The following is a 22,670-nucleotide window of genomic DNA, read 5'->3' on the forward strand; positions in this document are numbered from 1 at the left end:
CCCAGATGTGTGTCGTGATGTTTCGCAACCAGCATGAAGCTGTCATCACTTACACGCCACCACAAATACAAAACAAACACACACAAAAAAAACATGGAACTTGACTCATTTAACATGGAAATCATGCAACATCACACATACACGAACCCTGGCTGAAAACCCTAACCCTGGTTTGAAACCCTAATTTGAAACCCTTACTTAAAACACATTAACGGCTTTAGAAGTCAAATATCCATGTTAACTGGGACGGCTGGCAGTGAATGAGTTAAAAATTTAATCTAATTTCAAACTCGGCCTTGGTTCGAAACACTAACGTTAGCTTGAAACCCTAATTTGAAACCGTAAATATGTCGTAGACCTTACTTTGAGACCCAAACCCTGGTTTGAAACCCAAGTATTTAGCTGAAAACCCTAACCCTGAAACCCAAACCCCGGCCTTAGACCCTACTTTGAAACTCCAACCCTATCTTGAAAACCTAACCGTAATTTGAAACCCATAACCATGGCGCTCCATTCTTGATTTGTTCCTGTTGACAGCTATCCATCCATTTTCAACACCGCTTATCCTGGTTAGGGTCGCGGGACGCTGGAGCCTATCCCAGCTGACTTCGGGCGAAAGGCGGACTACACCCTGAACTGGTCGCCAGTCAGTCACAGGGCACATATAGACACAGACAACCATTCGCACTCACATTCACGCCGTCACTGAGTGGGAACTGAACCCACGCTGCCTGCACCAAAGTCAGGCGAGTGTACCACTACACCATCAGTGACCCTGTTGACAGCTAACGAGTTCAAACACAACTTTCATCTTAGCCACTCACAAAGAGCTATTTTTGGACTTCTCTTTGTGTGCGTGCGTTTCTATGAAGGTGAAACTTTGGGTCACATATTGATCATTTCAAAAACCCTAGTTTGAAACCCTGATTTGAAACATTAGTCTTGTCTTAAAACCCTATCCCCATTTTCAGACCCCACTTTGAAATCAAAGCATGCCTTGAAACCCTAACCCAGACGTGAAACACTATTTTAAAAAAACAAACGCAGGCTTATTGACCCCGATATGAGACAGTAATTTGAAACCCTAACCCTGACTTGGAACCATACTTTGTAAATCCTAGTATGTCACTAAAAGCGCTTTAAAGCCCTACTTAAAAACCCTAACACTGACTTAAAACCCTAATTTGAAACCTTAACCATGTCTCAAAACTCTTGTCCTGTCTTGAAACCCTTTTGCTTTTGAGTTGCATACACTTAATTGAAACAATTTATTTTGTTTTAAACGTTGACCTTAATTCGGGAACTAAACCTGTGATATTATAATAGAGGTGAATATTGAATGTTATTGAAGCTGCCGCCCCCTGCTGGACATCTCGGTCAATCACATCGACGTGGCTCAAAAAGTCGGGGGGAAAAAATCATTTTGTTGTTATTTTGTGCGATTCCCAATTTTAAATAGTAATTAGAACTTGTGAAAAATTGTCGAATTAATTCATGAAATGACGAGGAATTGAGTTGTGGCGTTCTTTTTGTCACCGATAAGGAGGCGGTCCCTTCCTTCCCAGCAGCGCTCCCGGCTTCTCGCTCCCCTTTCCCTGCCTCACCTCCGACTCCTCCCCGGTACCTCCTCCTCCTCCTCCTCCTCCTCCATCCAGCGACTTTTCCCACAATCTCTCCCCTCGGTCCAAAGGCTCTGGACCCCCGGAGGGTCTCGTATGCCTCCTCGCGGCGGGGGAGGAAGAGCACACGGTGGTGATGGGCGAGCAAGGCGAGAGACCGTCGACTCCGCCGGGCCGGCCGATGGAGTACCCCCGCGGGAGTAGGTGAGTTCGGAACAGCTGCAGCTCAAATCCCGGTGTGCGGTGCTAGCCTCTGGTTCACTTGGATTCGTTTTTTTTTTTTAGATGCGTTCGATTTGTAGTTTATTCCAAGTCACATACAAGTCCTTAATGTTTTTTTTTATTTTGTGGCAGTTGTGAGGCGGACAACGACGCTTCGTGTTGCCGGAGGAGGCCCACTCACCTCCCGCTGTCGAAGTCTGAGGGAAAGAAGTCGCCGTCCACTCAGGTGGGTTCATTTCGATACTTCCTGCTACTCCACCAATCACCAGTCGAGTTCCCAGCCACCCGGATGTTACCTTCAGCACCTCCGGAATTTAGTACTCCACATTACGACTGTGGTGCCTTGACTTACAATTTTTTTTTTCAATTTACGCTCTCAACTCAAATGATTAATTTCTGAAATCAGCCATTGAGATAAATCGAAATGCCTGTGTTATTTAATGAGAAAAATAGCACTTTGCAGTATTGTTCGTTATAAATGCATACAACACTAAGGAATTAAACAGTTTGTGCGTCATGCTTTTGTGCTTAGATGCGAATTGACATTGCACCGTTTATTCTGGTTGACCACTAGATGGCAGTACGATACAAACAAAATAAATACAATGGACTTCAGCGAATAATGAAAATCTGTGACTAATTGAAGCTCTTTTACATTTGCCATAAAAAAATCTGAAAAAAAAACAAATAAGTGGGGGAGTGGGTAAAAGAAAAAAATAAGTGGGGGTTTCTGTGAAAAATGTGGGTATGTTGCCCAGAAAAAGCCACAAATGGCTGAATTCGCAAATGCCAAACCACAAATATATGTGGAGCTCTACTGTACACAAAGAAGACGGTGTCTTATAAACTCAGTAAGCTGCAGTAATAATAATCGTTTTTGACAGAGGCTCAAGACCTCTATCGTTATTTTGTCTGTCTCGATGTGTTGCTGCACTGTTTTTGTTCAAATATCCATTGCTTAAAGGGTTTTTTATTTATTAATACACATATGTATGTATTTATAAATGCACAAGCCAGTGCAAACTGTAGGCTGGTCCCATGCAGACAGTTGCGTCAGGAAGGGCATCCGGCTTAAAACTTTGCCAAACAAATATGAGCGTTCATCCAGAAAATTCCATACCGGATCGGTCGTGGCCCGGGTTAACAACGTCCGCCACGTCAATCTGCAGGGCGCCGTTGGAAATTCAGCTACTGTGGGTCGACGTCGAAGACGAAGAAGAGGTGGAAAGCGGGTTCTTCGGCAGAAAGAGAAGAGGAAAGCACAGAGCCTAGAACTGAATGTGGGGACTTTGAATGTTGGGACTATGACAGGAAAATCTCGGGAGTTGGTTGACATGATGATTAGGAGAAAGGTTGATATATTGTGTGTCCAGGAGACCAGGTGGAAAAGCAGTAAGGCTTGAAGTTTAGGGGCAGGGTTTAAATTATTTGACCATGGTGTAGATGGGAAGAGGAATGGAGTTGGGGTTATTTTAAAAGAACAGTTGGCTAAGAATGTCTTGGAGGTGAAAAGAGTATCAGATCGAGTGATGAGGTTGAAACTGGACAGGAGGAGCTTCCAGAAGACTGGACCACTGCAGCCAAGGTGATCAGAGAGGCAGGCAGGAGAGTACTTGGTGTATCTTCTGGCAGGAAAGGAGAGAAGGAGACTTGGTGGTGGAACCTCACAGTACAGGAAATCATACAAGGAAAAAGGTTAGCTAAGAAGAAGTGGGACGACCGAGGAGAGGCGAAAGGAATACATTGAGATGCGACATAGGGCAAAGGTAGAGGTGGCAAAGGCCAAACAAGAGGCATTTGATGACTGGTCTGCCAGGTTGGACACTAAAGAAGGAGAAAAGGATCTATACAGGCTGGCCAGACAGAGGGATAGAGATGGGAAGGATGTGCAGCAGGTTAGGGTGATTAAGGATAGAGATGGAAATATGTTGACTGGTGCCAGTAGTGTGCGAGATAGATGGAAAGAATACTTCGAGGAGTTGATGAATGACGACAGATGAATTTAAGGTGGAAGTGGGACTGCATCAGGGATCTGCCCTGAGCCCCTTCCTGTTTGCAGTGGTGATGGATAGGCTGACAGATGAGGTTAGACTGGAATCCCCGTGGACCGTGATGTTTGCAGATGACATTGTGATCTGCAGTGAAAGCAGGGAGCAGCTGGAGGAACAGTTAGAAAGATGGAGGCATGCACTGGAAAGAAGAGGAATGAAGATTAGCCGAAGAAAGACGGAATATATGTGCATGAATGAGAGGGGTGGTGGGGGAAGAATGAGGCTACAGGGAGACGAGATAGGAAGGGTGGAGGACTTCAAATACTTGGGGTCAACCGTCCAGAGCAATAGTGAGTGTGGTCAGGAAGTGAAGAAACGGGTCCAAGCAGGTTGGAACGGGTGGAGGAAGGTGTCGGGTGTGTTACGTGACAGAAGAGTCTCAGCTAGGATGAAGGGCAAAGTTGAGAAGACAGTGGTGAGGCCAGCCATGATGTACGGATTAGAGACAGCGGCACTGAAGAGACAACAGAAAGCAGAGCTGGAGGTGGCGGAAATGAAGATGTTGAGGTTCGCTCTCGGAGTGACCAGGTTGGATAAAATTAGAAATGAGCTCATCAGAGGGACAGCCAAGGTTCGATGTTTTGGAGACAAAGCTAGAGAGAGCAGACTTCGATAGTTTGGGCACGTCCGGAGGAGAAATAGAGAGTATATTGGTAGAAGGATGATGAGGATGGAGCTGCCAGGCAAGAGAGCTAGAGGAAGACCAAAGGGAAGGTTGATGGATGTCCTGAGGGAAGACATGAGGGCAGTTGGGACGTTTGTTGAAATTCATCATCCAAAACAGTCGTACAACAGAAGATGATTTGCAACGCGTTTCGGCAGTCAATGACCGTCCTCTCATGGAGAGCAGTTAAATCCCTCAACCAAAAACGACTGCGCAACATAATGTTAGATCGCTCCAATTTTCACATACTGAACTAAATTCTTCACGTTAAAATTTTTTGGGAAAAATGGATGAATGCGTTCATACTGCGTGACGCTAGTATTCCAGTCTTTTGGTTTCTTCCAGCTGTCCAAGACGAACGTGCAGTTTCACAAATTGTTCAAGGAAGTGAGCAGAGACGAGGCGCTCACACAAAGTACGTCCGTCGCCTCAGCGAGCAAGCTGCTTGTTTTCTGAACTGGACTTTTTTTTATTTTATTTATTTATTTATTTTTTACGTGTTGGTTGCTTTACGTTGCCAGGTTACACGTGCGCCCTGCAGAGAGACATCTTGTATCAGGGTAAAATGTTCGTCTCGCCAAACTGGATCTGCTTCCACTCCAAAGTCTTCGGCAGGGATACGAAGGTACGACGCACTCTCGCCTGGTGATCGGCTCTGAAAAACTCAAAAACTCCTCCGTAGATCGCCATCCGGGCCGCGTCTGTGACATTCATCAAGAAAACGAAAACGGCGTTGCTGGTGCCCAATGCCCTGGTGATCGAAAGCACACGGGAGCAGGTAATATTGTACCGCCGAGTTTTTTCAGTTTTCGTGGGACTCTATGGATTACGCTGGTACCTTGATTTAGTATAATTTGTGTACCTATCTGAAGTATTCAAAAAACCTCACAAAAGCCAAACGTAGCGGATTTTAGGTGTCGAGCGGGCTTGAGCGCTCGCTGTTCTAATGGCCCCAGTGTGAGTTGATCTTAACTTGAGCCCACTGTTTTTTTTTTTCCAGCATGTCTTTGTGTCCTTCCTGTCCCGGAACACCACCTACAAGTTCCTGAGGTCCGTCTGCATCCATCTGGAGGTCAGTTCAAAGAAAACGTGTTCCGCAACGGATTGTGTTGGGCCTCACAGGCAAATGTTCTCTATGCCCTGTGAGACGTGGGAACAACGACTACCGATATTATTGGAGATTTAGTTGGGCACAACTTGGTACTGCACTGAAGGCGCGCAACTCTAAATTCGTACTTGCCATTATACTTTAAAAACACTTAAAAAAAAAAATCACTTAAAAAGCCTCAAAATAAAACTCCTGTACGTGCTAGCTACAATGTGTGTGAACTTTTCAGGTGGAGAAGACGTGTGGCAGCCATGTGGCCTCCTCCTGTGAGAATGGCTTCAGAGTCAAGCGCCCGCCGTCTCTTCCTCTGGTCTGGAATGTTTTTTGTTGTTTTTTTTTTTGGAGCCGTAACATCTATAGAAAGCCGGGCCCTTGTTCTCAGCAGTAGGCCTATTGTATATGTTCCTGTGCATGCTCGGCAGGACTTCGCCCAGACCTTCTCTGATCTGGACGGCGTGGTGCGACACAGGCGACAGGGAATGGAGGTGGAGACTAGTAGTAGCAGCTCCGAATCGCAGACACCGGATTGCTCCAAAATGGCCGGTGGGTGACGGAACATGGATGATGGTGAAGGCACTGCGTGGTCCGACACACTGCTTCTGAAATAAGTTGTACTAGAACAGGTTTCCATTACAAGAGCTACTCTTGTCCGGATGTTTTTGGATTCCAGTGATATTTTCCCTGGCAGGAAGCAGAATTCAAGCGCTCCCTCCCTCTCTCTCTCTCTCTCTCTCTCTCTCTCTCTCTCTCTCTCTCTCTCTCTCTCTCTCACTCCTTCGTTTCATCAAGCAGAATTCGCAAGCCTCCCTGACACGTTTCTGAGCCGAGAGGTGTCGGTGCGCGCAGATGTCCACCTCCAACCAGGCCAAAAGAACCGAGCCAAGAACGGTACTGTCACACTGTCACACTTGTTTGTCTTTCAGTCTTCTCATTTAGTTAATGCCATGGCTACTATCACCTTGAAGAATGGTCATAAACAGATCGACTACAAATAACAGAAAAGTCCACGGTACACAAGGATTCATGCACGAGCTACAGTGGATATAAGAAGTCTCCACACCCTTGTTCAAAAGGCGGATTTTTGTGGTATAAAAGCCAAGATTAATCAGGCAGTTTACTAGGATCGCTGAAATTTATTTGGGGTTCATCAAATCCACTTTAAGTGGCGGAAGTTGTGTTGCTGGATCCCATTTAACATGAGTCGGAATGCGATTGGTTAATTCCAAACACAGCCACTTAAAGGAGGGTGTGCACACTTACGCCACCGCATTATTTCACTTGTTTATTTTTACTTGCGTTGCACAGGTTTATAGGTCACATTAATGAGGAAAACGTTTTGAAATGATTCATCTTACCGTAATTTCTCTTGTATAATGCGCACCTACAAAGTTGACCTCAAAATTCTGGAAAACCCTTTTACCTATGTATAATGTATTTTACAATGCATGAATTTGCTTCTACCCATATGATCAAAACATGAAATATTATCTGTATTTTGTTAGTTTTTTTCGAATAATTGTCCTGAAGTTAAGCACTTTATTTAAACATGTAATACTTTCTGTTTATTTACTTGCTCTTATTTTGAAATTCACAGCCTTACTTTTATTTAGTAAATGAGAAAGCACACAGTTGTGCTCATATGTTTGATTACCCAGGCAGAATTTGTAAGATGGGTACAGTTCTTTAAAGAAAACATGAAGGGCCAGGCGAAACACATTTTAATTTAATTTTAATGGGATTCAAATTAAACTGTCTAGCATTTCAGAAAAGTATTATCATTAAACAAAACAACCATAAAGAAATGAATGATGGTTGTTGTTCAGTCATCAGTCGTGTTTAAAAAAAACGATATTTCACAAATTCTGCCAGGGTATGAGCACAACTGTACATATATACAGTCCTACGTACCCCTGTCGTATTGGAATGAAAGAGTGAGCTACACCTTTTTCATAACCTCTAGATGGCGGTAGTATCTTAGAATGAAAGTGTACACCTTTCTCATCATCTCGAGATGGCGGTGGCATATTGGAATGAAAGTACACCTTTTTTTATAACCTCTAGATGGGGGGATACATTTATATAGTGCGAAAGTTTTTTCTCATTTTCCCCTATACCGATGTATAATGTGCACTATTGACTTTTAACAATTTTTTGGGAGAAAAAAATTTGCATTATACACGAGAAATTACGGTAGTCTCTTTTGTGTATAACAAAACCTGGCATTTGAACAGGGACGTATATAGACTTTTTATAACCACTATAATTATATCGATCTCTGGCCTAGCCCACAATTTGAAAACATGTTGTTTCTGTTTTGCCACAAAGGACCATCTAAGTCTACGGTGGCGGCAACACAGGCGGACAAAGCCTGGCCTCACACCACCTTGATCACAGTCCTGATAATCTATTTGTTTTTGTGAGTACTCAGTTCGCCACATCGCATCATGAGACGCTATCGTCGTCGAGGTTTGTTTAGAGACGTTTGTGTTTCCTCCTAAAACAGAGTCGGCATCCTGGTAATGTCCTCGTGTTACATGGCTTTCAAGATGGTGGCCCTCGAGCATCGATTGAACGCCATACTGTCTGCCAGGAATCGTGTGCACTTAGGGTATGAGGACCCTGATCGAATTTTAAAAAAATAATTAAATCTCCAAAGCTAGTCTCACTTAGCATGGTGGCGTATTATGATGATTCGCCACACAACAAAACACCAATCTCTTTGCAGAAACGCAGCGAGGCCCCAGGATGCAGAGATCTTCGGCCAACTCTCCACCAGCCTGTTTAAGCTTGAGAAGGTTTGTAAGTTTTTTTTTTTAAATGTCGAATTAGCTAAAATGTTGTTTTGGCGTTGCGCTGTAACTATTTGTGTGCTTAGATTCAAAGAAACCTACAGAAGCTTCTGGACGACAATTAAAAAAAGAAGATGATGTGACCAATGATCTTCTCAGGACCATGTGACTCCAGTATGCATGTAGTATTAATCACCAGTAGTATTTATGCACTTAAAAAAAACAACAACACTCTGCAGCTTCTCCTGTTTTTATGTTCCTTTAAAAAAGTGCCTTTAAATTATATTTATGTAATGTATATATTTTTTTAAATCACTCAGCTCAGCCTTGTCCACGCTATTTCATATGTATTTTTACATCAACATTTCTTGTCAAAAAAGGTCCAATCTGTCATTTCTGAATATGCTACCATGTAAAGTTACACTTTACAGAAGGTGTTGAATCATTTTGAGTGCAACTTTACACACTTAGTGTGTTTTCTTGGTCATGCATTGTTCTGTTCTGTGCTCGACTTTGTCTATTAAAAGAGTTTCAGAAGTGTTGGTGTGGTGTTATATATGTAGATGGTACTCAAAATAGAGTGTACGATGAAGGTATGAGGGGGCGTGTCATCGACGAGTTGCGGCGCTCTTGATCGGAAAGTGTTCGTCTACTGGGGGTATGCAACGGGCTGCTGACGGATTTTTAAATATAAATGTGCTGCACCAAAAAGGGCACTTTTTTTCCATCCAGGGCAAAAGGGTTGGTGCTTGAGCACCACTCAGATGGCTATCTGTGCACGTGCCTGCTGTCGTATGGCTGGATGTTATATATTGCCGCCTAGTGGCCAAGGCGAGCACGTCGGAAAGACCAGCACAAGGCACATTGAATCGTCCGATGTGCAAACTGTGAAACACTTTACATTCTATTAAATAATATACATACTGTATGTTTGAATAAATCACAATACTGTCGAGGGATTTTTTTTTTCTTATATAAAAACAGGTTACAATTTGTTTTGTTGTTGGTGTTTTTTGGGGCGACTTTTGTATGCGCGGGTCAGCTCCGCCCCCGCGTGACGTCACCCGTCGGTCGTTTTGCGAGGGGAGTAATGGCGACGCTGGACGAAAACAGCCGCCGCTGCCGGAGAGCCAGTTGTCCGCCTTGTCGTTATGAGGCGGAGCCCACCGTCGACGCGTCCGTGAGCAACGTCGAGCTTCGGGACAAGGACAGGCGGGCCGTGGCGGCTCATTAAGACCACAAGACCGGAGCGGGCTGCTGGTAAGCAGTGGAGGTGGAGAGGGGGGTGAGATTCTTCTTTTTTTCCCTCCCCCTCCTCTCTCCTCCACCTCCGGGTACCACTTCTCTTCTCTCCTTCTTGTGACTCGGAGATGCTGTGACGGCTTAGCAACAAGGAGACAATGGAGGCAGCCAGTAAAGCGACATGTAAACAACAGAAAGGCCGCGGGGGGCCTCGCTGGTTGATGCTCGAATGATGCTAGCGACACAGCACTGGACTCCATTTCCTTCCTCTTCACGTTTTAAGCGCCATTCATTCCCGACAACATTATTGATACTGCTACACCTTGTCAAATATAGAACGATACATGTATTGCCGGACTAGAATGGCAAATTCACACTTTCACCGTCTATTTTTCATTGCAATCTTTGATTTTTCTCGGACAAGTTTGTTGTCATTTTTCGATTTTATTCCCTTACGATTTTAATTGTTATAAATTTCTGACTTTATTCTCTCAACATTAAGATTTGTCACAATTTTACAAATGTATTTTCTTAATATTTAGGGCATCGATTAATCTAATAATAGGATAAAAAGTTATTGTGCATTAATTTGCATTGCAAATTTTTTTTTTTCCCGGTTAATATTTATGAACTGATTATTGTTATTTATGTGCTACTGTTTAATGGTTAAACACAACCAAAAACAATGAAGCGGAATCAGACAAGAGGGTGTGTGATGTTGTACTCACCAAACCTACTGCTTGGGTACTGATTAATGCAAAGGGTTACTAGTTCAATCTACACTTTTGAGGCTGCTTCATGTTCAACTACATGTCGATTACAGGTTATTCACATTACAGCTGCAAATAACCGTTACTTTCGTAATAGATTAAACTGACTATTATTTCCCCCCCCCCCGAAATTAATTATGATTCCGTTATTTGCTGTAACATTTCAGAAAGCAGGCAAAATTGTTGAACATTGTTTTCCAAAGGGAGACTGGTTAGATAGAGCGTTTGCCTCACAGTTCTGAGGACCGGGGTTCGATCCCCGGCCCCGCCCGTGTGGAGGTTACATGTTCTGCCTGCGTGGGTTTTCTCCGGGCATTCCGGTTTCTTCCCACATCCCAAAAACATGTATGGTAGGTTAATTGAAGTCTCTAAATTGCCCCGAGGTGTGAATGTGAGTGCGACTGGTTCTTTGTTTATGTGTGCCTTGCGATTGGCTGGCGACCGGTCCCGGGTGTACCCCGCCTCCTGCCCGATGATAGCTGGGATAGGCTCCAGCACGCCCGCGACTCTTGTGAGGAGAAGCGGCTCAGAAAATGGATGGATGGATGGATGGATTGATGGATGGACGTTTTCCAAAGTAAAAGGAGATGTTTGCAAAGTTCTTATTTTGATTACAAATATAATCCATCTGCTTTCATGGAGGACTACAGAAATCTGAGAATATTTATTGTTGAGAGGCTGAAATTGGAGGATTTGGACAATTTTTAAACAATGGCTTTAAACAAGTCATCAAAACAGTTGTCAGTTAATTTGATAATCAATATTAGTTGTCAATTAATCGATTAACTAATGCACCTCTAATTATATTACAGCATTTTGCATTTTTTTCAGAATTTGAAAAAGTTTTCTCTCAGAATTTTACAGCTTAATTTTCTTATCATTCCAGCTATGTTTTTTTGTCATAAATTTAAGACATTATTGTCGTAACACTACAACCTTTTCTGTGGTAATTTTAGGTCTTCATTTGATAAATTTTACTTAATTAGCTACTTTGTTGTCGTCATTTATTACAACTTTATTATCTTACCCCTAAGACTATTTTTCATCGCAACTTTAAAAATGACTATACTTAACATCCACAGTTTTTGGTTGTAATTTTCCAAATTTTTTTCTTTGAACGTTCTGACTTTTATTTGTTATAATTTTCTGACATTATTTGGTTAGCATTAAGACTTTTTTTGGGTGTAATTTAAGACTTGTTTTGGTCATAATTGTATGACTTTATTCTTTTAAAAGATGTTTTTTTTGTCACAATTTTAGAAATGTATTCGTATAGTATTAGTTTTTGTTGTAATTTTACAATTTCATTCTTTTGATATTATAACCTTTGTTGTAATTTTTTTTGACATCATTTCACCACTTTTTTGTAATTTAAAATGTTTTTCCTCGCAATTGTACAATTTATTTTTTATAACATTACAACCTATTTGTACTGTGACATTTTGACCATAATTGTAGAACTTATTTTATTCTTATTAATGCTAGGACGTGGTCATAATTTTTTTTGGTCAGAATATTTTTGTCAGGTGTATTCTCTTAACAGTATGACTCTGCTCATAATTTTATGACTGTATTGTGTTTCATGAAAGATATTACAACTTTATTCTCTCAACATTATGACTTTTTTTTTTATTTTTTTACATAATTTCACAACTTTATTTTCATAAGATTCTAAAAAAAAAAATGTTTGTCTTAATCTTTGGACTTGTGTCCCATCCAGGAGTGAACGCGTGTGATCGGACAGTATGGCCGCCCAGGAGCCTTCGCCTCCATCGTCCATGGAGAGCAACAAGCCGGGCTTCCCCAAGAAGATCCTGGGCAACAAGCTGGAGGACAAGCACCTGTGCAAGTGCTGCCACAACATCCTGAGACGACCCTTCCAGGCGCAGTGCGGCCATCGCTTCTGCTCGTACTGCTTCAACCTGGCCATCAGGTGCGCGAGCTAAAAAAAACAAAACAACTATAGCTCGTTTTATGGCGAGTCACCAAAATTTGACATCATGCTCCGCCCACTCAAACAACTCACAATTTAGAGTCACCAGTCTGTCTAGTATATGTCAAATATGGTAGCGATTGGACAAAATCTGTAGGACAAGTACATTTTAAGGAGACCTGGAAATGTCCTTTAAGTGGCAGACATCCGGTGTCTTTTCAAGCATGGCTTCTTGAGCCTTTTGTTTTGTGGGTGTACACGTGATAGACATGCCTACGTGTTGTCGTTGCAGTAACGGACCACAGAAATGCAACGCTTGCATCAAGGAGGACATTTTCGAAGAGGCCACGTCAATCCTGAAACAAGGATGTGTGAGTAAAGTTAACATCCGATTTTCGCGGTGGAGACGTTCCAAATCGCGATAGGTGAAAATCAGCAACATAACTCTCGCTGTCAAAAACAAAAACACTTTTGAGGAAACAAAAAGATTCCCAACCGCGCAGTTGTCTAAATAAGAAGCGAAGCAGAATAGCCGGCGAGTGAAGGATGAACCACGATGTAGTGGGGGTTAACTGTATACGTGACACCCTGTCTCCATAGTTACACCACGAGTAATCAAATAATCCAGTTACTTATGGCTTGTTTTTAAAGGCTTTTCCCGACAACGCCGTCCGGCGGGAAGTGGAAAACCTCACGGCTGTCTGCATAAACGAAAGCTGCTCTTGGAGAGGATCTGTCAAAGATTACGAGGTGAGTCACAATTCGGTTAGGGTATTGCAAGCGTTCTTCTATCTTTCCATTGTAAAGGGTCCCAAAATATGACAAAACGTATCAACCCGGTTGTTTAGCAGCCTTTTGTCGGGGTACGGCTTAGCGTACTTTAGAATGTTACGCTGCTTTCATCGGACTTGTCGGATTGCCACTTTGAAGAAGCGTCATAGAGGCGGGACGGGAATCGTGGAAAGCTGGAACAGGCGTGTCCGCTTTGACACAATCCCGATCGGCGAAGCCATCTTGATGGAAACCTCCGCATGACCGCTTGCCTTGGATACAGCTGGCATTTCTAATCCGTGTGTCGTATGTCTCAGCTGAACCACGAGGCCAAGTGCGAGTTCATGATCGTCCCGTGCCCCTCCTGCAAGGAGCGCATTCGCTTCAACGAGCAGGAGCGGCACAGCGAGCGCGAGTGCCCGGAGAGGACGCTCAACTGCAAGTACTGCAAGGAACCCTTTCACTTCAAGAACATCAAGGTGAGGAAAAAAAGGAGCGCCGGAAACCGCAGGGTTTCAAGCAGTGTCGGGCCGTGCATTTGGTTCCTGGGACCTCTTTTCAAACCACCTCTATCACGCCTCAATTATACTACAGTAATCCCTCATAGTACTGTGCACTTTGTACATGTGTTTTATGTTTTTGTGTTTACGTTTAATGCTGACGTTATTTTGGGACAGCGAGCCGGCCCTCTGAGGAGCATTAGAAATCGGACTGGTTAAAGAAACGTTCCCATTGCTAATAGAGTTCAAGTTACAGTACATGGGCCAGTACTACTAGTACGACTGAAATCTGATTGGACCAAAAACAGATCTAGCGTCCACACACACACACACACACATACTGGAATCAGTGCAGCTCAGAGAAATGCTACAAAAGGAATAGAATAGACTGTCGGGAATAAATTCACACAATTTCCAGAGACGTCTTTTTGTTCACTAGGCCCACGATGAGATTTGCCCCAAATACCCGATGATCTGTGAAGGCTGCGCCAAAAAGAAGATACCAAGGGAGAAGGTGAGTTTGGAGACTGTTTGGTTTTGTTTGGTTTTTTTCCCCTTCCTGATCCGACAAGTGACGCTCGTCCCGTCTTTGGTCCCGTCTTCCAGTACGTGGACCACATCAAGTACTGCAGCAAATTCAGGATGCCGTGTCGCTTTCACGTCGTGGGCTGTGACATGTCGGTGAGTGACCTCGTCCTCCTCTTCACCACCGGTTCTTTGGAATTGCGTGAATGCCGAAGAACGGAAGAACCGAAGGCGACTTTCCCCTCAGGGTCACGAGTGAGCTGGAGCGTACCCTTGTTAACCTTGGCTGGTCAAGGGTCAATCCTAGGGCACATATGCACTGTACTGTAGGCCACCATTCACACACAAATTCAAACCTATGCCTGACGGAGTCCTCCAGAGTCCGGAGTACAGCAGTACCTTGACTTACTACCTAAAATGGCTGCTTCACCCCAAAATGGCAGAACTTCCTGTGACAAAAAGTTTGGGCATGGCTTCTTGAGACTTTTTTGTGGACGTAAACATGATAAACATGCGTACTAGGGCCCGACCGATATGACGTTTTTGAAGCCGATTGCGATATTTGAAAGAATAAAATTCCGATATCCGATTCATTTAAAAAAAATATATAATTGATAAAATCGCTTTTGTTTTTGGTCTCTTAACGCTTACAACAATGAACATATGAATTTGACTGTTTTACAATACTTTGTCGTTTAGTATTTGTTAAACTTCCCAAAGGAGAGGAAAATCGGGATTGCTGTAATGTTAGTGTCAAAAATGTATAAATGTGTATATCGGCTTAAAGCTTAAAGGTATAATGTGTAAAAGAAAGAAAAAAATCGGTTGGTCAGGTTTATTTTGCAAAGTGAAAACTGGCTCAGACCTTGTGGAGCTGCCTTATGCAAATTTTGTGTTTTGCGGCGAGTCATCAAGCTTCTTGAGGCATTCGGCACCTTCTTGCCCGTAGGTGGAGAAAGAGAAGACCCACGACCACGAACGCGCGTTTGCCTACGAGCACCTCAACTTGCTGCTGCACTACATCATGGGCATGAAGGTGAGCATGGAGGCGCTGCAGCCGCAGGGTCTGGAGGTGGCGGGGCACAAACTGGTGGAACTGCAGCAGTCGCTCAGGGAACTGGAGGCCCGGGTCTCCCAGCTCAGCACCACCTCCTCCTCCTCCGGGCCTCCCGTGCAGGGAGCCGCCGCCTCCTCGTCCTCCGGCTCGGGCCCGCTGGTCCTGGCTCCCCTGCCCCCGCCTCCCGCCCTGGCCCCCGCCCTGTCCGTGTCTACCTCCTTCACGCCCCTGCCCAGCTCGGTGGGCGCGGCCCTGGAGCTGCAGCTCCACAGCGAGAAGACCAAGGTGGCCGAGCTGGGCCGCCGCTGCACCGAGCTGGAGGTGAAGGCGGGCACCTTTGAGAACGTGGTGTGCGTCCTGAACAGAGAGGTGGAGCGCTTCGCCACCACCATGGAGGCCAGTAACCGCCAGCACAAGCTGGACCAGGACAAGATCGAGGCTCTGAGTAACAAGGTCAGCCTGGCGGTGGCACGTGGTGTTTGGAGGGAGGCGAGCAGAGTTGGCAAAAGTACTCACACTCTGTACTTAAGTAGAAGTACTGCTACTAAAAAAAAAAAAAATAATAAATACTTAAAAAAGTAGAATTATTGAATGGAGCACAATCTGCAGACGCACCCACAGCGTTTAAGAGCAGAGACAATGGTTGGTTTTTACATACATACTTTTTTGTGTGTAATTATTCAAAACTGGCAGGGTTGTCAACAACACTCCTCTACGTGGTGTGTCAAATTCAGAGGATTCTGATTTGTTTTTGCTTCACATGGACTTCAAAAGAAAGTATTGATGTAGCAGTTTTTCAAAATATTTTTAATGTGTAAAAATCTATCGTATAATTGCTTAGTTTGGTTCAATTGGCCCTTGCATTCTTCGATTTTTCTGTATGTGGCTGTCGGAGGGAAACCTTCGTACATTCCTGTCCTAGACTGAGTCGAGAACTGGTCTCGCAGGTGCGGCAGCTGGAGAGGACGGTGGGCCTGAAGGACCTGACGGTAGCGGAGATGGAGGGTCGGCTAAGGGAAATGTCCGCCACGACGTTCGACGGCGTCTTTGTGTGGAGGATCTCCGATTTTGTCAAAAAGAGACAGGACGCTGTCGCTGGTCGAGCCCCCGCCATGTTCTCGCCAGGTAAGAAAATGTTCCAAATTATTATGCTTATAGCTTTTAAGTGGACTTAACATTTAAGTTTTTCTGTGGAAGCTTTCGAGTTACTGTTTGTCATCGTCAACCATCCATGAGTAAGTCGTACGTACATCTCCAGACAGCAACTCTGAGAGGCAATTCTAAATGAATAAAAATGGTATCGACTATTTAGGAAAATGAATCAGTTTGGAACACAGTGAATAACCAAGTTCCTGTCTGGTTCGCCTGCAGCTTTCTACACCAGTAAATATGGCTACAAGATGTGTCTGCGGATCTATCTGAACGGGGACGGGACAGGGCGCGGCAGCCACTTGTCCTTGTTCTTTGTGGTGATGCGGGGACTCAGCGACGCGCTGCTCAAGTGGCCCTTCAACCAGAAGGTGAATAGTGAAAAAACTTAAATAATTGCCCCCCCCCCCCCCAAAAAAAAAAAAGTTTATTGCTTATATTAATAGTTTAAACCATAACTATCCCACAAACTATGATCCAAAAACATATTACATATATCACAAAACAACAAATCATATCATTTCAAATTCGTCTTATTAACATTACCCTTAAAATTACCCACTGCCAGCCTTCCCAGTTAACGTGGATATTTCACTTCTAAAGCCGTCAATGGCAGTGAATGTGTTAAATGGCTGACAGATGATTTGATTTGGGGGAGAAAAAAAAAGTGCCACCTTCTGTCAAGACTTCATTGCGCTTTGTTTGTCTCGCCGCAGGTGACCCTTATGTTGCTGGACCAGAGCAACCGGGAGCACATCATAGACGCCTTCCGGCCCGACGTCACCTCGTCGTCCTTCCAGCGGCCCGTGAGCGAGATGAACATCGCCAGCGGCTGCCCGCTCTTCTGCCCGCTCTCCAAGCTAGACGCCAAAAACTCTTACATCCGCGACGACACCATCTTCATCAAGGCCATCGTGGACCTCACCGGGCTCTAGAGGGGGCGGGGCCACACCAGGTGTTCAGTTTTGACAAGTGGACCGGGGTCTTCATTGTGACTCTGAGGTAATCCCTCCGGGGCGCAGCTATAGCGTCCTTCTGCCGCTTTGGGGAGTTACAGACGTGTGCCCGGGCGCCGCTGTTGTTGCGGCGAGAATGTCCGTCACCCACTGTTTGTTTCCGGCGCGGCAATATTATCTTAAGTGCGTCGCAGGAGGACACCGACGGGACGGCGAGGACCGAGGAAAGTCGCGTGTCGGGTGCGGGTTTATCATCGCGACGGCAGCTAATTCGGGGGTGGTGAGGTCTTCTGCTTCTTCGTCTTGAGATTGTCGGTGTCGTGAGCCTCTCTGGTCTCGTGTTGAGTACATTTGCATAGACAAACGTGGAGTTATGTGATCAACAAGGCTTCTCCCCCTTCTTCTTTCGTCCCACAGGTGCCACGTGCATGCTCGCTGGCGCCTTATGTCCACTGAAGCTCGACGAGGGCGCCGTTGTTAGTTTTTGCCCGCGTGTGTTGTTTAGATTACAGTGGTTCTCAAACTAGGGAACCCGGACCCCTGGGGGTCCTTGGGCCGTAACTTGGTGGTCGGCAAAGAATTTTGCAATAAATTGTTAACCAATCAGGGGACGAAAAAAATGCTGACATCTTTGAGAGCTACCTTGCTGTGTCTGTTTGGATGAATTTGAGTCCTAAAGAAACAATCTGATTGCTAATATAGTTCAAGTTGCTGTACATGGGCCAGAACTGATTCTGAAGGACCTGGGCAGATTTAATTGACATGGCAACACATAGAGGCAGAAATGTAATTTGTAGAGATGCACAATATTTTTTTCCAAACCGATACCGATACCTTCCTGCTTCTCAAGACCAAGACGATAACCAATAACTTATTTGTGTTTTTTTATTTAGAGTTAAATTTAGTTTGTGCACACCTGGAGGAAAGAAATACTCAAAGATTTGTCCTAACCAAGTATGACATCACTATTAAAACAATAACTTATTTGTGTTTTTTTATTTAGAGTTAAATTTAGTTTGTGCACACCTGGAGGAAAGAAATACTCAAAGATTTGTCCTAACCAAGTATGACATCACTATTAAAACAAATTTGAAAAACACATCTGTTTCTAGAATTGCATATTTATGCATCTTTTTTCAAGAAAATACTTTGTTTTCAGTGGCTTATCAGAAGTAAACTTCAGCCATAGTTAAGTGCAAAATGAAACGGAGGCAGATGTGCTAACCAGTCGTACACCGTTCCGCCCAAATAATTATCTGTCCGATAATTATCATGCATCCCTACTAATTGGACAAAAATCTTTACATCCACATACACGTACGGGAAGCAGTGCAGCCAACAGAAATGCTACGAAATGAGTGAGAATTGGCTGTTGGGGAAAAAGTGAACACAATTTTACGAAATAAATATCAGAATTTAGGTTGCAAATGTACATACGTGTACATCAGTGCTTCTGATATTTCTTTAGACAAGCAGAGAATTTCTTTCTGACCCCTTAATATTGAGTGTCAATTAAAACATTGCATACCTACTGTACATATGTCGGGGACCACTGCGGCAATAAAACAAACCTTAGATTTGGGCCATTTTAAAGCTCTGCTATGATTGTGACGTATCGCAAACAGTAAATCTGACATCCCTGCATGCGTGCGACATTTCCAGCTCTCACGCTCTTGTACAGGTCAAGCAAAGGCAACCTCGGCAAGTGTTTACGGCTTGGAAGTACATTCCTCTGGTGTAACCTTGACAATATCGTTTTTAAATCACTGCTTGGAGCACCTCAACTCACTTCAATATTGTTCCTAGGTACAAAGATACCACGAGATGGTGTCAAAGCACTACTTTGGTCTCAATGAAGCGCCTCAACTCACATCAGCATTGTTCCTAGCAACAAGAAATGTCTAAATGAAGCTCTTCAATCACTTCAACATAGTTTCTTGGCACCAAGATGCCACAAGATCGCCACAAAGCCCTACTTTTGTACAAATAAACTCCTCAACTCACTTCACCATAGTTCTGTGGCACCAAAATACCAAGAAATGGCAGTAAAGCACTACCTTTGTCTGAATGAAGCTCCTCAACTCACTTAAGGATAGTTCCTTGTCTTCAGTATGCTCAGAGATAATTCTATTATAGCTGTGACATTAAATTTGGTGGATTAATTTCTATTAAACAGGTCATACATTTTTAAATTCCATCCATCCATCCATCCATTTTCTGAACCGCTTCTCCTCACTCGGGTCGCGGGCATGCTGGAGCCTATCCCAGCTATCATCGGTACACCCTGAACTGGTTGCCAACCAATCGCAGGGCACATATAAACAAACAACCATTCGCACTCACATTTACACCTACAGGCAATTTAGAGTCGTCAATTAACCTAGCATGCATGTTTTTGGGATGTGGGAGGAAACCGGAGTGCCCGGAGAAAACCCACGCAGGCACGGGGAGAACATGCAAAGTCCGCACAGGCGGGGCCGGGGATTGAACCCCTGTCCTCAGAACTGTGTGGCAGATGCTCTAACCAGTCGTCCACCGTGCCGCCATTTTTATATTGAAATGTAAAAAAAAAAGAGAAGAATAATCCCATGGCATGCAGTTTAATTGGTGTTGGATTATGAGGAGCTCCTTGGAAAACGTTCTTCCCTGTCAGGGGTCCCTGGACCCAAAAACTTTGAGAACCCTTGGTTTAGAAGCAGGCGTCCCTTTTCGTGTAAAGTTTGTGCTCGTTCCGACTCGGGAGGGGTCGGGGGCGGGGGGTTGCGACCAGTGCTTTGGTACATCTGTGGAAGATACAGTGGAGTTAGCGAGGTGTCCGAGGCGCAGGCCTGACATTGTGTTTTTTCTTGAGTACACCCCCTCCCCACCCCTGTGATTACGCTCGCTGGCTCGCATCTCGACAGGTGGCGGTGTTCCCTCCCCTCCCACGCCCGCCCCCCGCTCACCGAGAGAAGGAACGTTGTTTTCTTGTGGGTCCAAAATGTGACGTGTGCGCTGCTAGCCGAGCTGGCATACCGATGTGATTCTTATAGTGTATACTGTTTTGTGGGTGCAAATGTACATAAATAGAAAATCAAGACTTCTGTACAGTGAACCCTCGCTATTCACGAGGGTTAGGGACCACGACCCGCCACCATGAGCACAAATTTGTTTGTAATAGATGCTCCCCCCAAAATAATGTTCATGATTGCCTGTATTAATAGTTTAAACCCTTAACATAACCAAAAGTAGGATCCCAAAACACATCATTTCAAACTACTTACTTCCAACTCACTTCAATAGTACCAAGATGCCACAAGATGGCAGAAAAGCACTATTTTTGTTCAATTAAGCTCCTCAATTCACTTTAACATAGTTCCTTGGCACAAAGATTGCAGCAAAGTGTACTACTTTTGTCTAAATGAAGTGCCTCAACTCACGTTAACATACTTCCTTGAAAACAAGATGCCACGCGATGACGGCAAAGCACTACATTTGTCGAGTGAAGTTCCTCAACTCACTTTAACATAGTTCCTTGGCACCAAGATGCAGTCAAAGCACTACTTTTGTCTAAATGAAGTGCCTTGACTCACTTCAACATAGTTCATTGCACCAAGATGCCATAAGATGGTGGCAGAGCAATACTTTTGCCTAACAAAGCTGCTCAACTCACTTCGGCATAATTCCATGGCACCAATATGCAAAAAGATGATGGCATACCACTACTTTTGTCTAATGAAGCGCCTCAACTCACTTCAACATAGTTCCTTGGCACCAAGATGCCACAAGATGGCAGCAAAGCACTTCTTTTGTCTAAATCAAACACCTGTACTCACTTTAACATAGTTCCTCAAAATCAAGATGTCTCAAGATGGTGGTGGCAAAGTACTACTTTTGCGTGATGAATTTCCTGAACTCACATCAGATCCCACAAGATGGCGGCAAAGCTCTACTTTTGTCTGAATCAAGCACCTCAAGTTGCGCGAATCGGCAGGGGTTCACTGTACACTGTTTTGTGGGTGCAAATGTACAAAAAGAGAAATTCGGATTGTTCTGCTTACTAAATAGATGTTCAAGCTTGTGGACTTGACTGCTTTTTGACTCTTTGGAAGGGTCCCGCTGGCCTGTTTTCAAACCAGTCTCGACCGGTATTGAAGCCTCTCTGTGCATGGGAGACTTTAATTGGTAAATCATGTAAAGCGGCTCCACGCCGGTTCACGCCGCTGTGGCCGCGTTTATTTCCATTTGTCTGGAGGAGAATACGGTAGAGTAGCTTATTATGTTATATCCGGCTGTGCTCGTCACAAAGTATTGGCCTATATTCCTTATAACAATGTATAAATATGTATTTTTCATATCATAAATCTCTATATAAAATCTAGATATCCGTGCGGACGCGCACAAGCTGTTATAATAAAAATAGTATTACCGAATACACTATTAATTCTATATCTATGTATCAGTTTTTGTTTTATTTGTTGAAGATGGTTTAAACAGGCCAGAGCTGATTCCTTTTGGTGCAGCGTGAGTCCTTCTTGAGTGCAATATTACATTTTAAGGGTTTACAGGAGTCCCGCGTGACTTATTTAGCACTGTTTGTTTACATTGCGGCAAGCAACTTTAAACTTGTCTCACATAAATATCGTTGTCATGCCGGCGGAAATGACGCAAATATGACTTTTCATGTTGTGCTCTTTGTGGGTTTATATTCTTAGCTGAAGAAAAACAAGCATGTAACCAGTACCATTACATGTATTAAAAAATATATAATAACCCTTTGTGTCGTGCCAAACTCAAATATTACCTCCATGTTGTATTGCAAGGTGTTTTATTTGTTTATTCTATGCCTCTACATTACCTGTATGTGTATGTTGCCAAATGGTTATTTAAACTGGAGCTGCTCTTTGTGTGTTATAATAAATAATAACACGTGTGCGTGTGTGAATGCATGGGTCACTACTAGCACCAGAGCATATCATAAAAAAAAACAAAGTGCCCACCAACAAAATATCCTCGTATTTACGCCCATGTAATCTGAATGTAAACCCTTTACACATTGAAAGAAAACACGTGTGTGTAACGTGATGCAGTTGGAATGAAGCAACTTTTATTTGTGCACTTTGCATTAGTTCCATGTTCAAACAGGGTATTTTTATTCGTGTACCTTGAAGTCACGAGCCATACAAGTATTCCGCTGTTGATATTTGATGTGTTAACGCTCAAAAGAAACTCGCAGTCTGTAATAAAGTTTGGTGATTTGAACGCGTTCATATTGTTCAGCGTTTCTTCTATGAACGTTCCAGCAAAACGGTAACAACCAATGATAGCAAAGGAC

At 43.8% G+C, this 22,670-nt stretch overlaps 2 protein-coding genes across 5 annotated transcripts; both read left to right on the forward strand.

Moving 5' to 3' along the window:
• Window positions 1–1,688: 1,688 nt before the first annotated feature.
• LOC133490232 (GRAM domain-containing protein 2B-like) lies at window positions 1,689–8,991 on the forward strand. Of its 2 annotated transcripts, XM_061800038.1 has the most exons (13): window positions 1,689–1,823; window positions 1,974–2,067; window positions 4,902–4,971; window positions 5,078–5,181; window positions 5,239–5,334; window positions 5,557–5,628; window positions 5,894–5,974; window positions 6,087–6,207; window positions 6,457–6,552; window positions 7,990–8,080; window positions 8,168–8,272; window positions 8,390–8,459; window positions 8,540–8,991. In XM_061800038.1, exons 1-13 carry the CDS (start codon window positions 1,756–1,758, stop codon window positions 8,576–8,578), a joined length of 1,107 nt encoding a protein of 368 aa, XP_061656022.1. In that variant the 5' UTR covers window positions 1,689–1,755; the 3' UTR covers window positions 8,579–8,991. The 2 variants fall into 2 exon arrangements, 1 of the variants encoding a protein (XP_061656022.1); XR_009792134.1 differs by lacking the exons at window positions 8,390–8,459; window positions 8,540–8,991 and having other exon boundaries at window positions 6,457–6,673; window positions 8,168–8,214.
• Window positions 8,992–9,528: 537 nt separating this feature from the next.
• On the forward strand, window positions 9,529–22,603 carry LOC133490230 (TNF receptor-associated factor 2-like). Of its 3 annotated transcripts, none has more exons than XM_061800034.1 (11): window positions 9,529–9,738; window positions 12,186–12,398; window positions 12,691–12,769; window positions 13,050–13,148; window positions 13,487–13,648; window positions 14,109–14,183; window positions 14,276–14,350; window positions 15,144–15,704; window positions 16,199–16,376; window positions 16,623–16,771; window positions 17,117–22,603. In XM_061800034.1, the coding sequence occupies exons 2-11, from the start codon at window positions 12,211–12,213 to the stop codon at window positions 17,333–17,335; spliced, it is 1,785 nt and encodes a 594-aa protein (XP_061656018.1). In that variant the 5' UTR covers window positions 9,529–9,738; window positions 12,186–12,210; the 3' UTR covers window positions 17,336–22,603. The 3 variants fall into 3 exon arrangements, with proteins under 3 accessions (XP_061656018.1, XP_061656017.1, XP_061656019.1); XM_061800033.1 differs by having other exon boundaries at window positions 9,529–9,713; XM_061800035.1 differs by lacking the exon at window positions 9,529–9,738 and having other exon boundaries at window positions 11,644–12,398.
• The last annotated feature ends 67 nt before the right edge of the window (window positions 22,604–22,670 follow it).

This window comes from Phyllopteryx taeniolatus, chromosome 15 (genome assembly GCF_024500385.1).
Source record: "Phyllopteryx taeniolatus isolate TA_2022b chromosome 15, UOR_Ptae_1.2, whole genome shotgun sequence".
In the NCBI taxonomy this organism is placed as follows: domain Eukaryota; kingdom Metazoa; phylum Chordata; class Actinopteri; order Syngnathiformes; family Syngnathidae; genus Phyllopteryx; species Phyllopteryx taeniolatus.

Coding starts and splice junctions, on each gene's coding strand:
- LOC133490230 (XM_061800034.1), top strand. CDS start 12,211: ATGGCCGCCCAGGAGCCTTCGCCTCCATCGTCCATGGAGAGCAACAAG. Junction 16,377..16,622: donor CCCCGCCATGTTCTCGCCAG/GTAAGAAAATGT, acceptor GTTCGCCTGCAG/CTTTCTACACCAGTAAATAT. Junction 16,772..17,116: donor AGTGGCCCTTCAACCAGAAG/GTGAATAGTGAA, acceptor GTCTCGCCGCAG/GTGACCCTTATGTTGCTGGA.
- LOC133490232 (XM_061800038.1), top strand. CDS start 1,756: ATGGGCGAGCAAGGCGAGAGACCGTCGACTCCGCCGGGCCGGCCGATG. Junction 2,068..4,901: donor AGAAGTCGCCGTCCACTCAG/GTGGGTTCATTT, acceptor GGTTTCTTCCAG/CTGTCCAAGACGAACGTGCA. Junction 8,273..8,389: donor AGGAATCGTGTGCACTTAGG/GTATGAGGACCC, acceptor ATCTCTTTGCAG/AAACGCAGCGAGGCCCCAGG.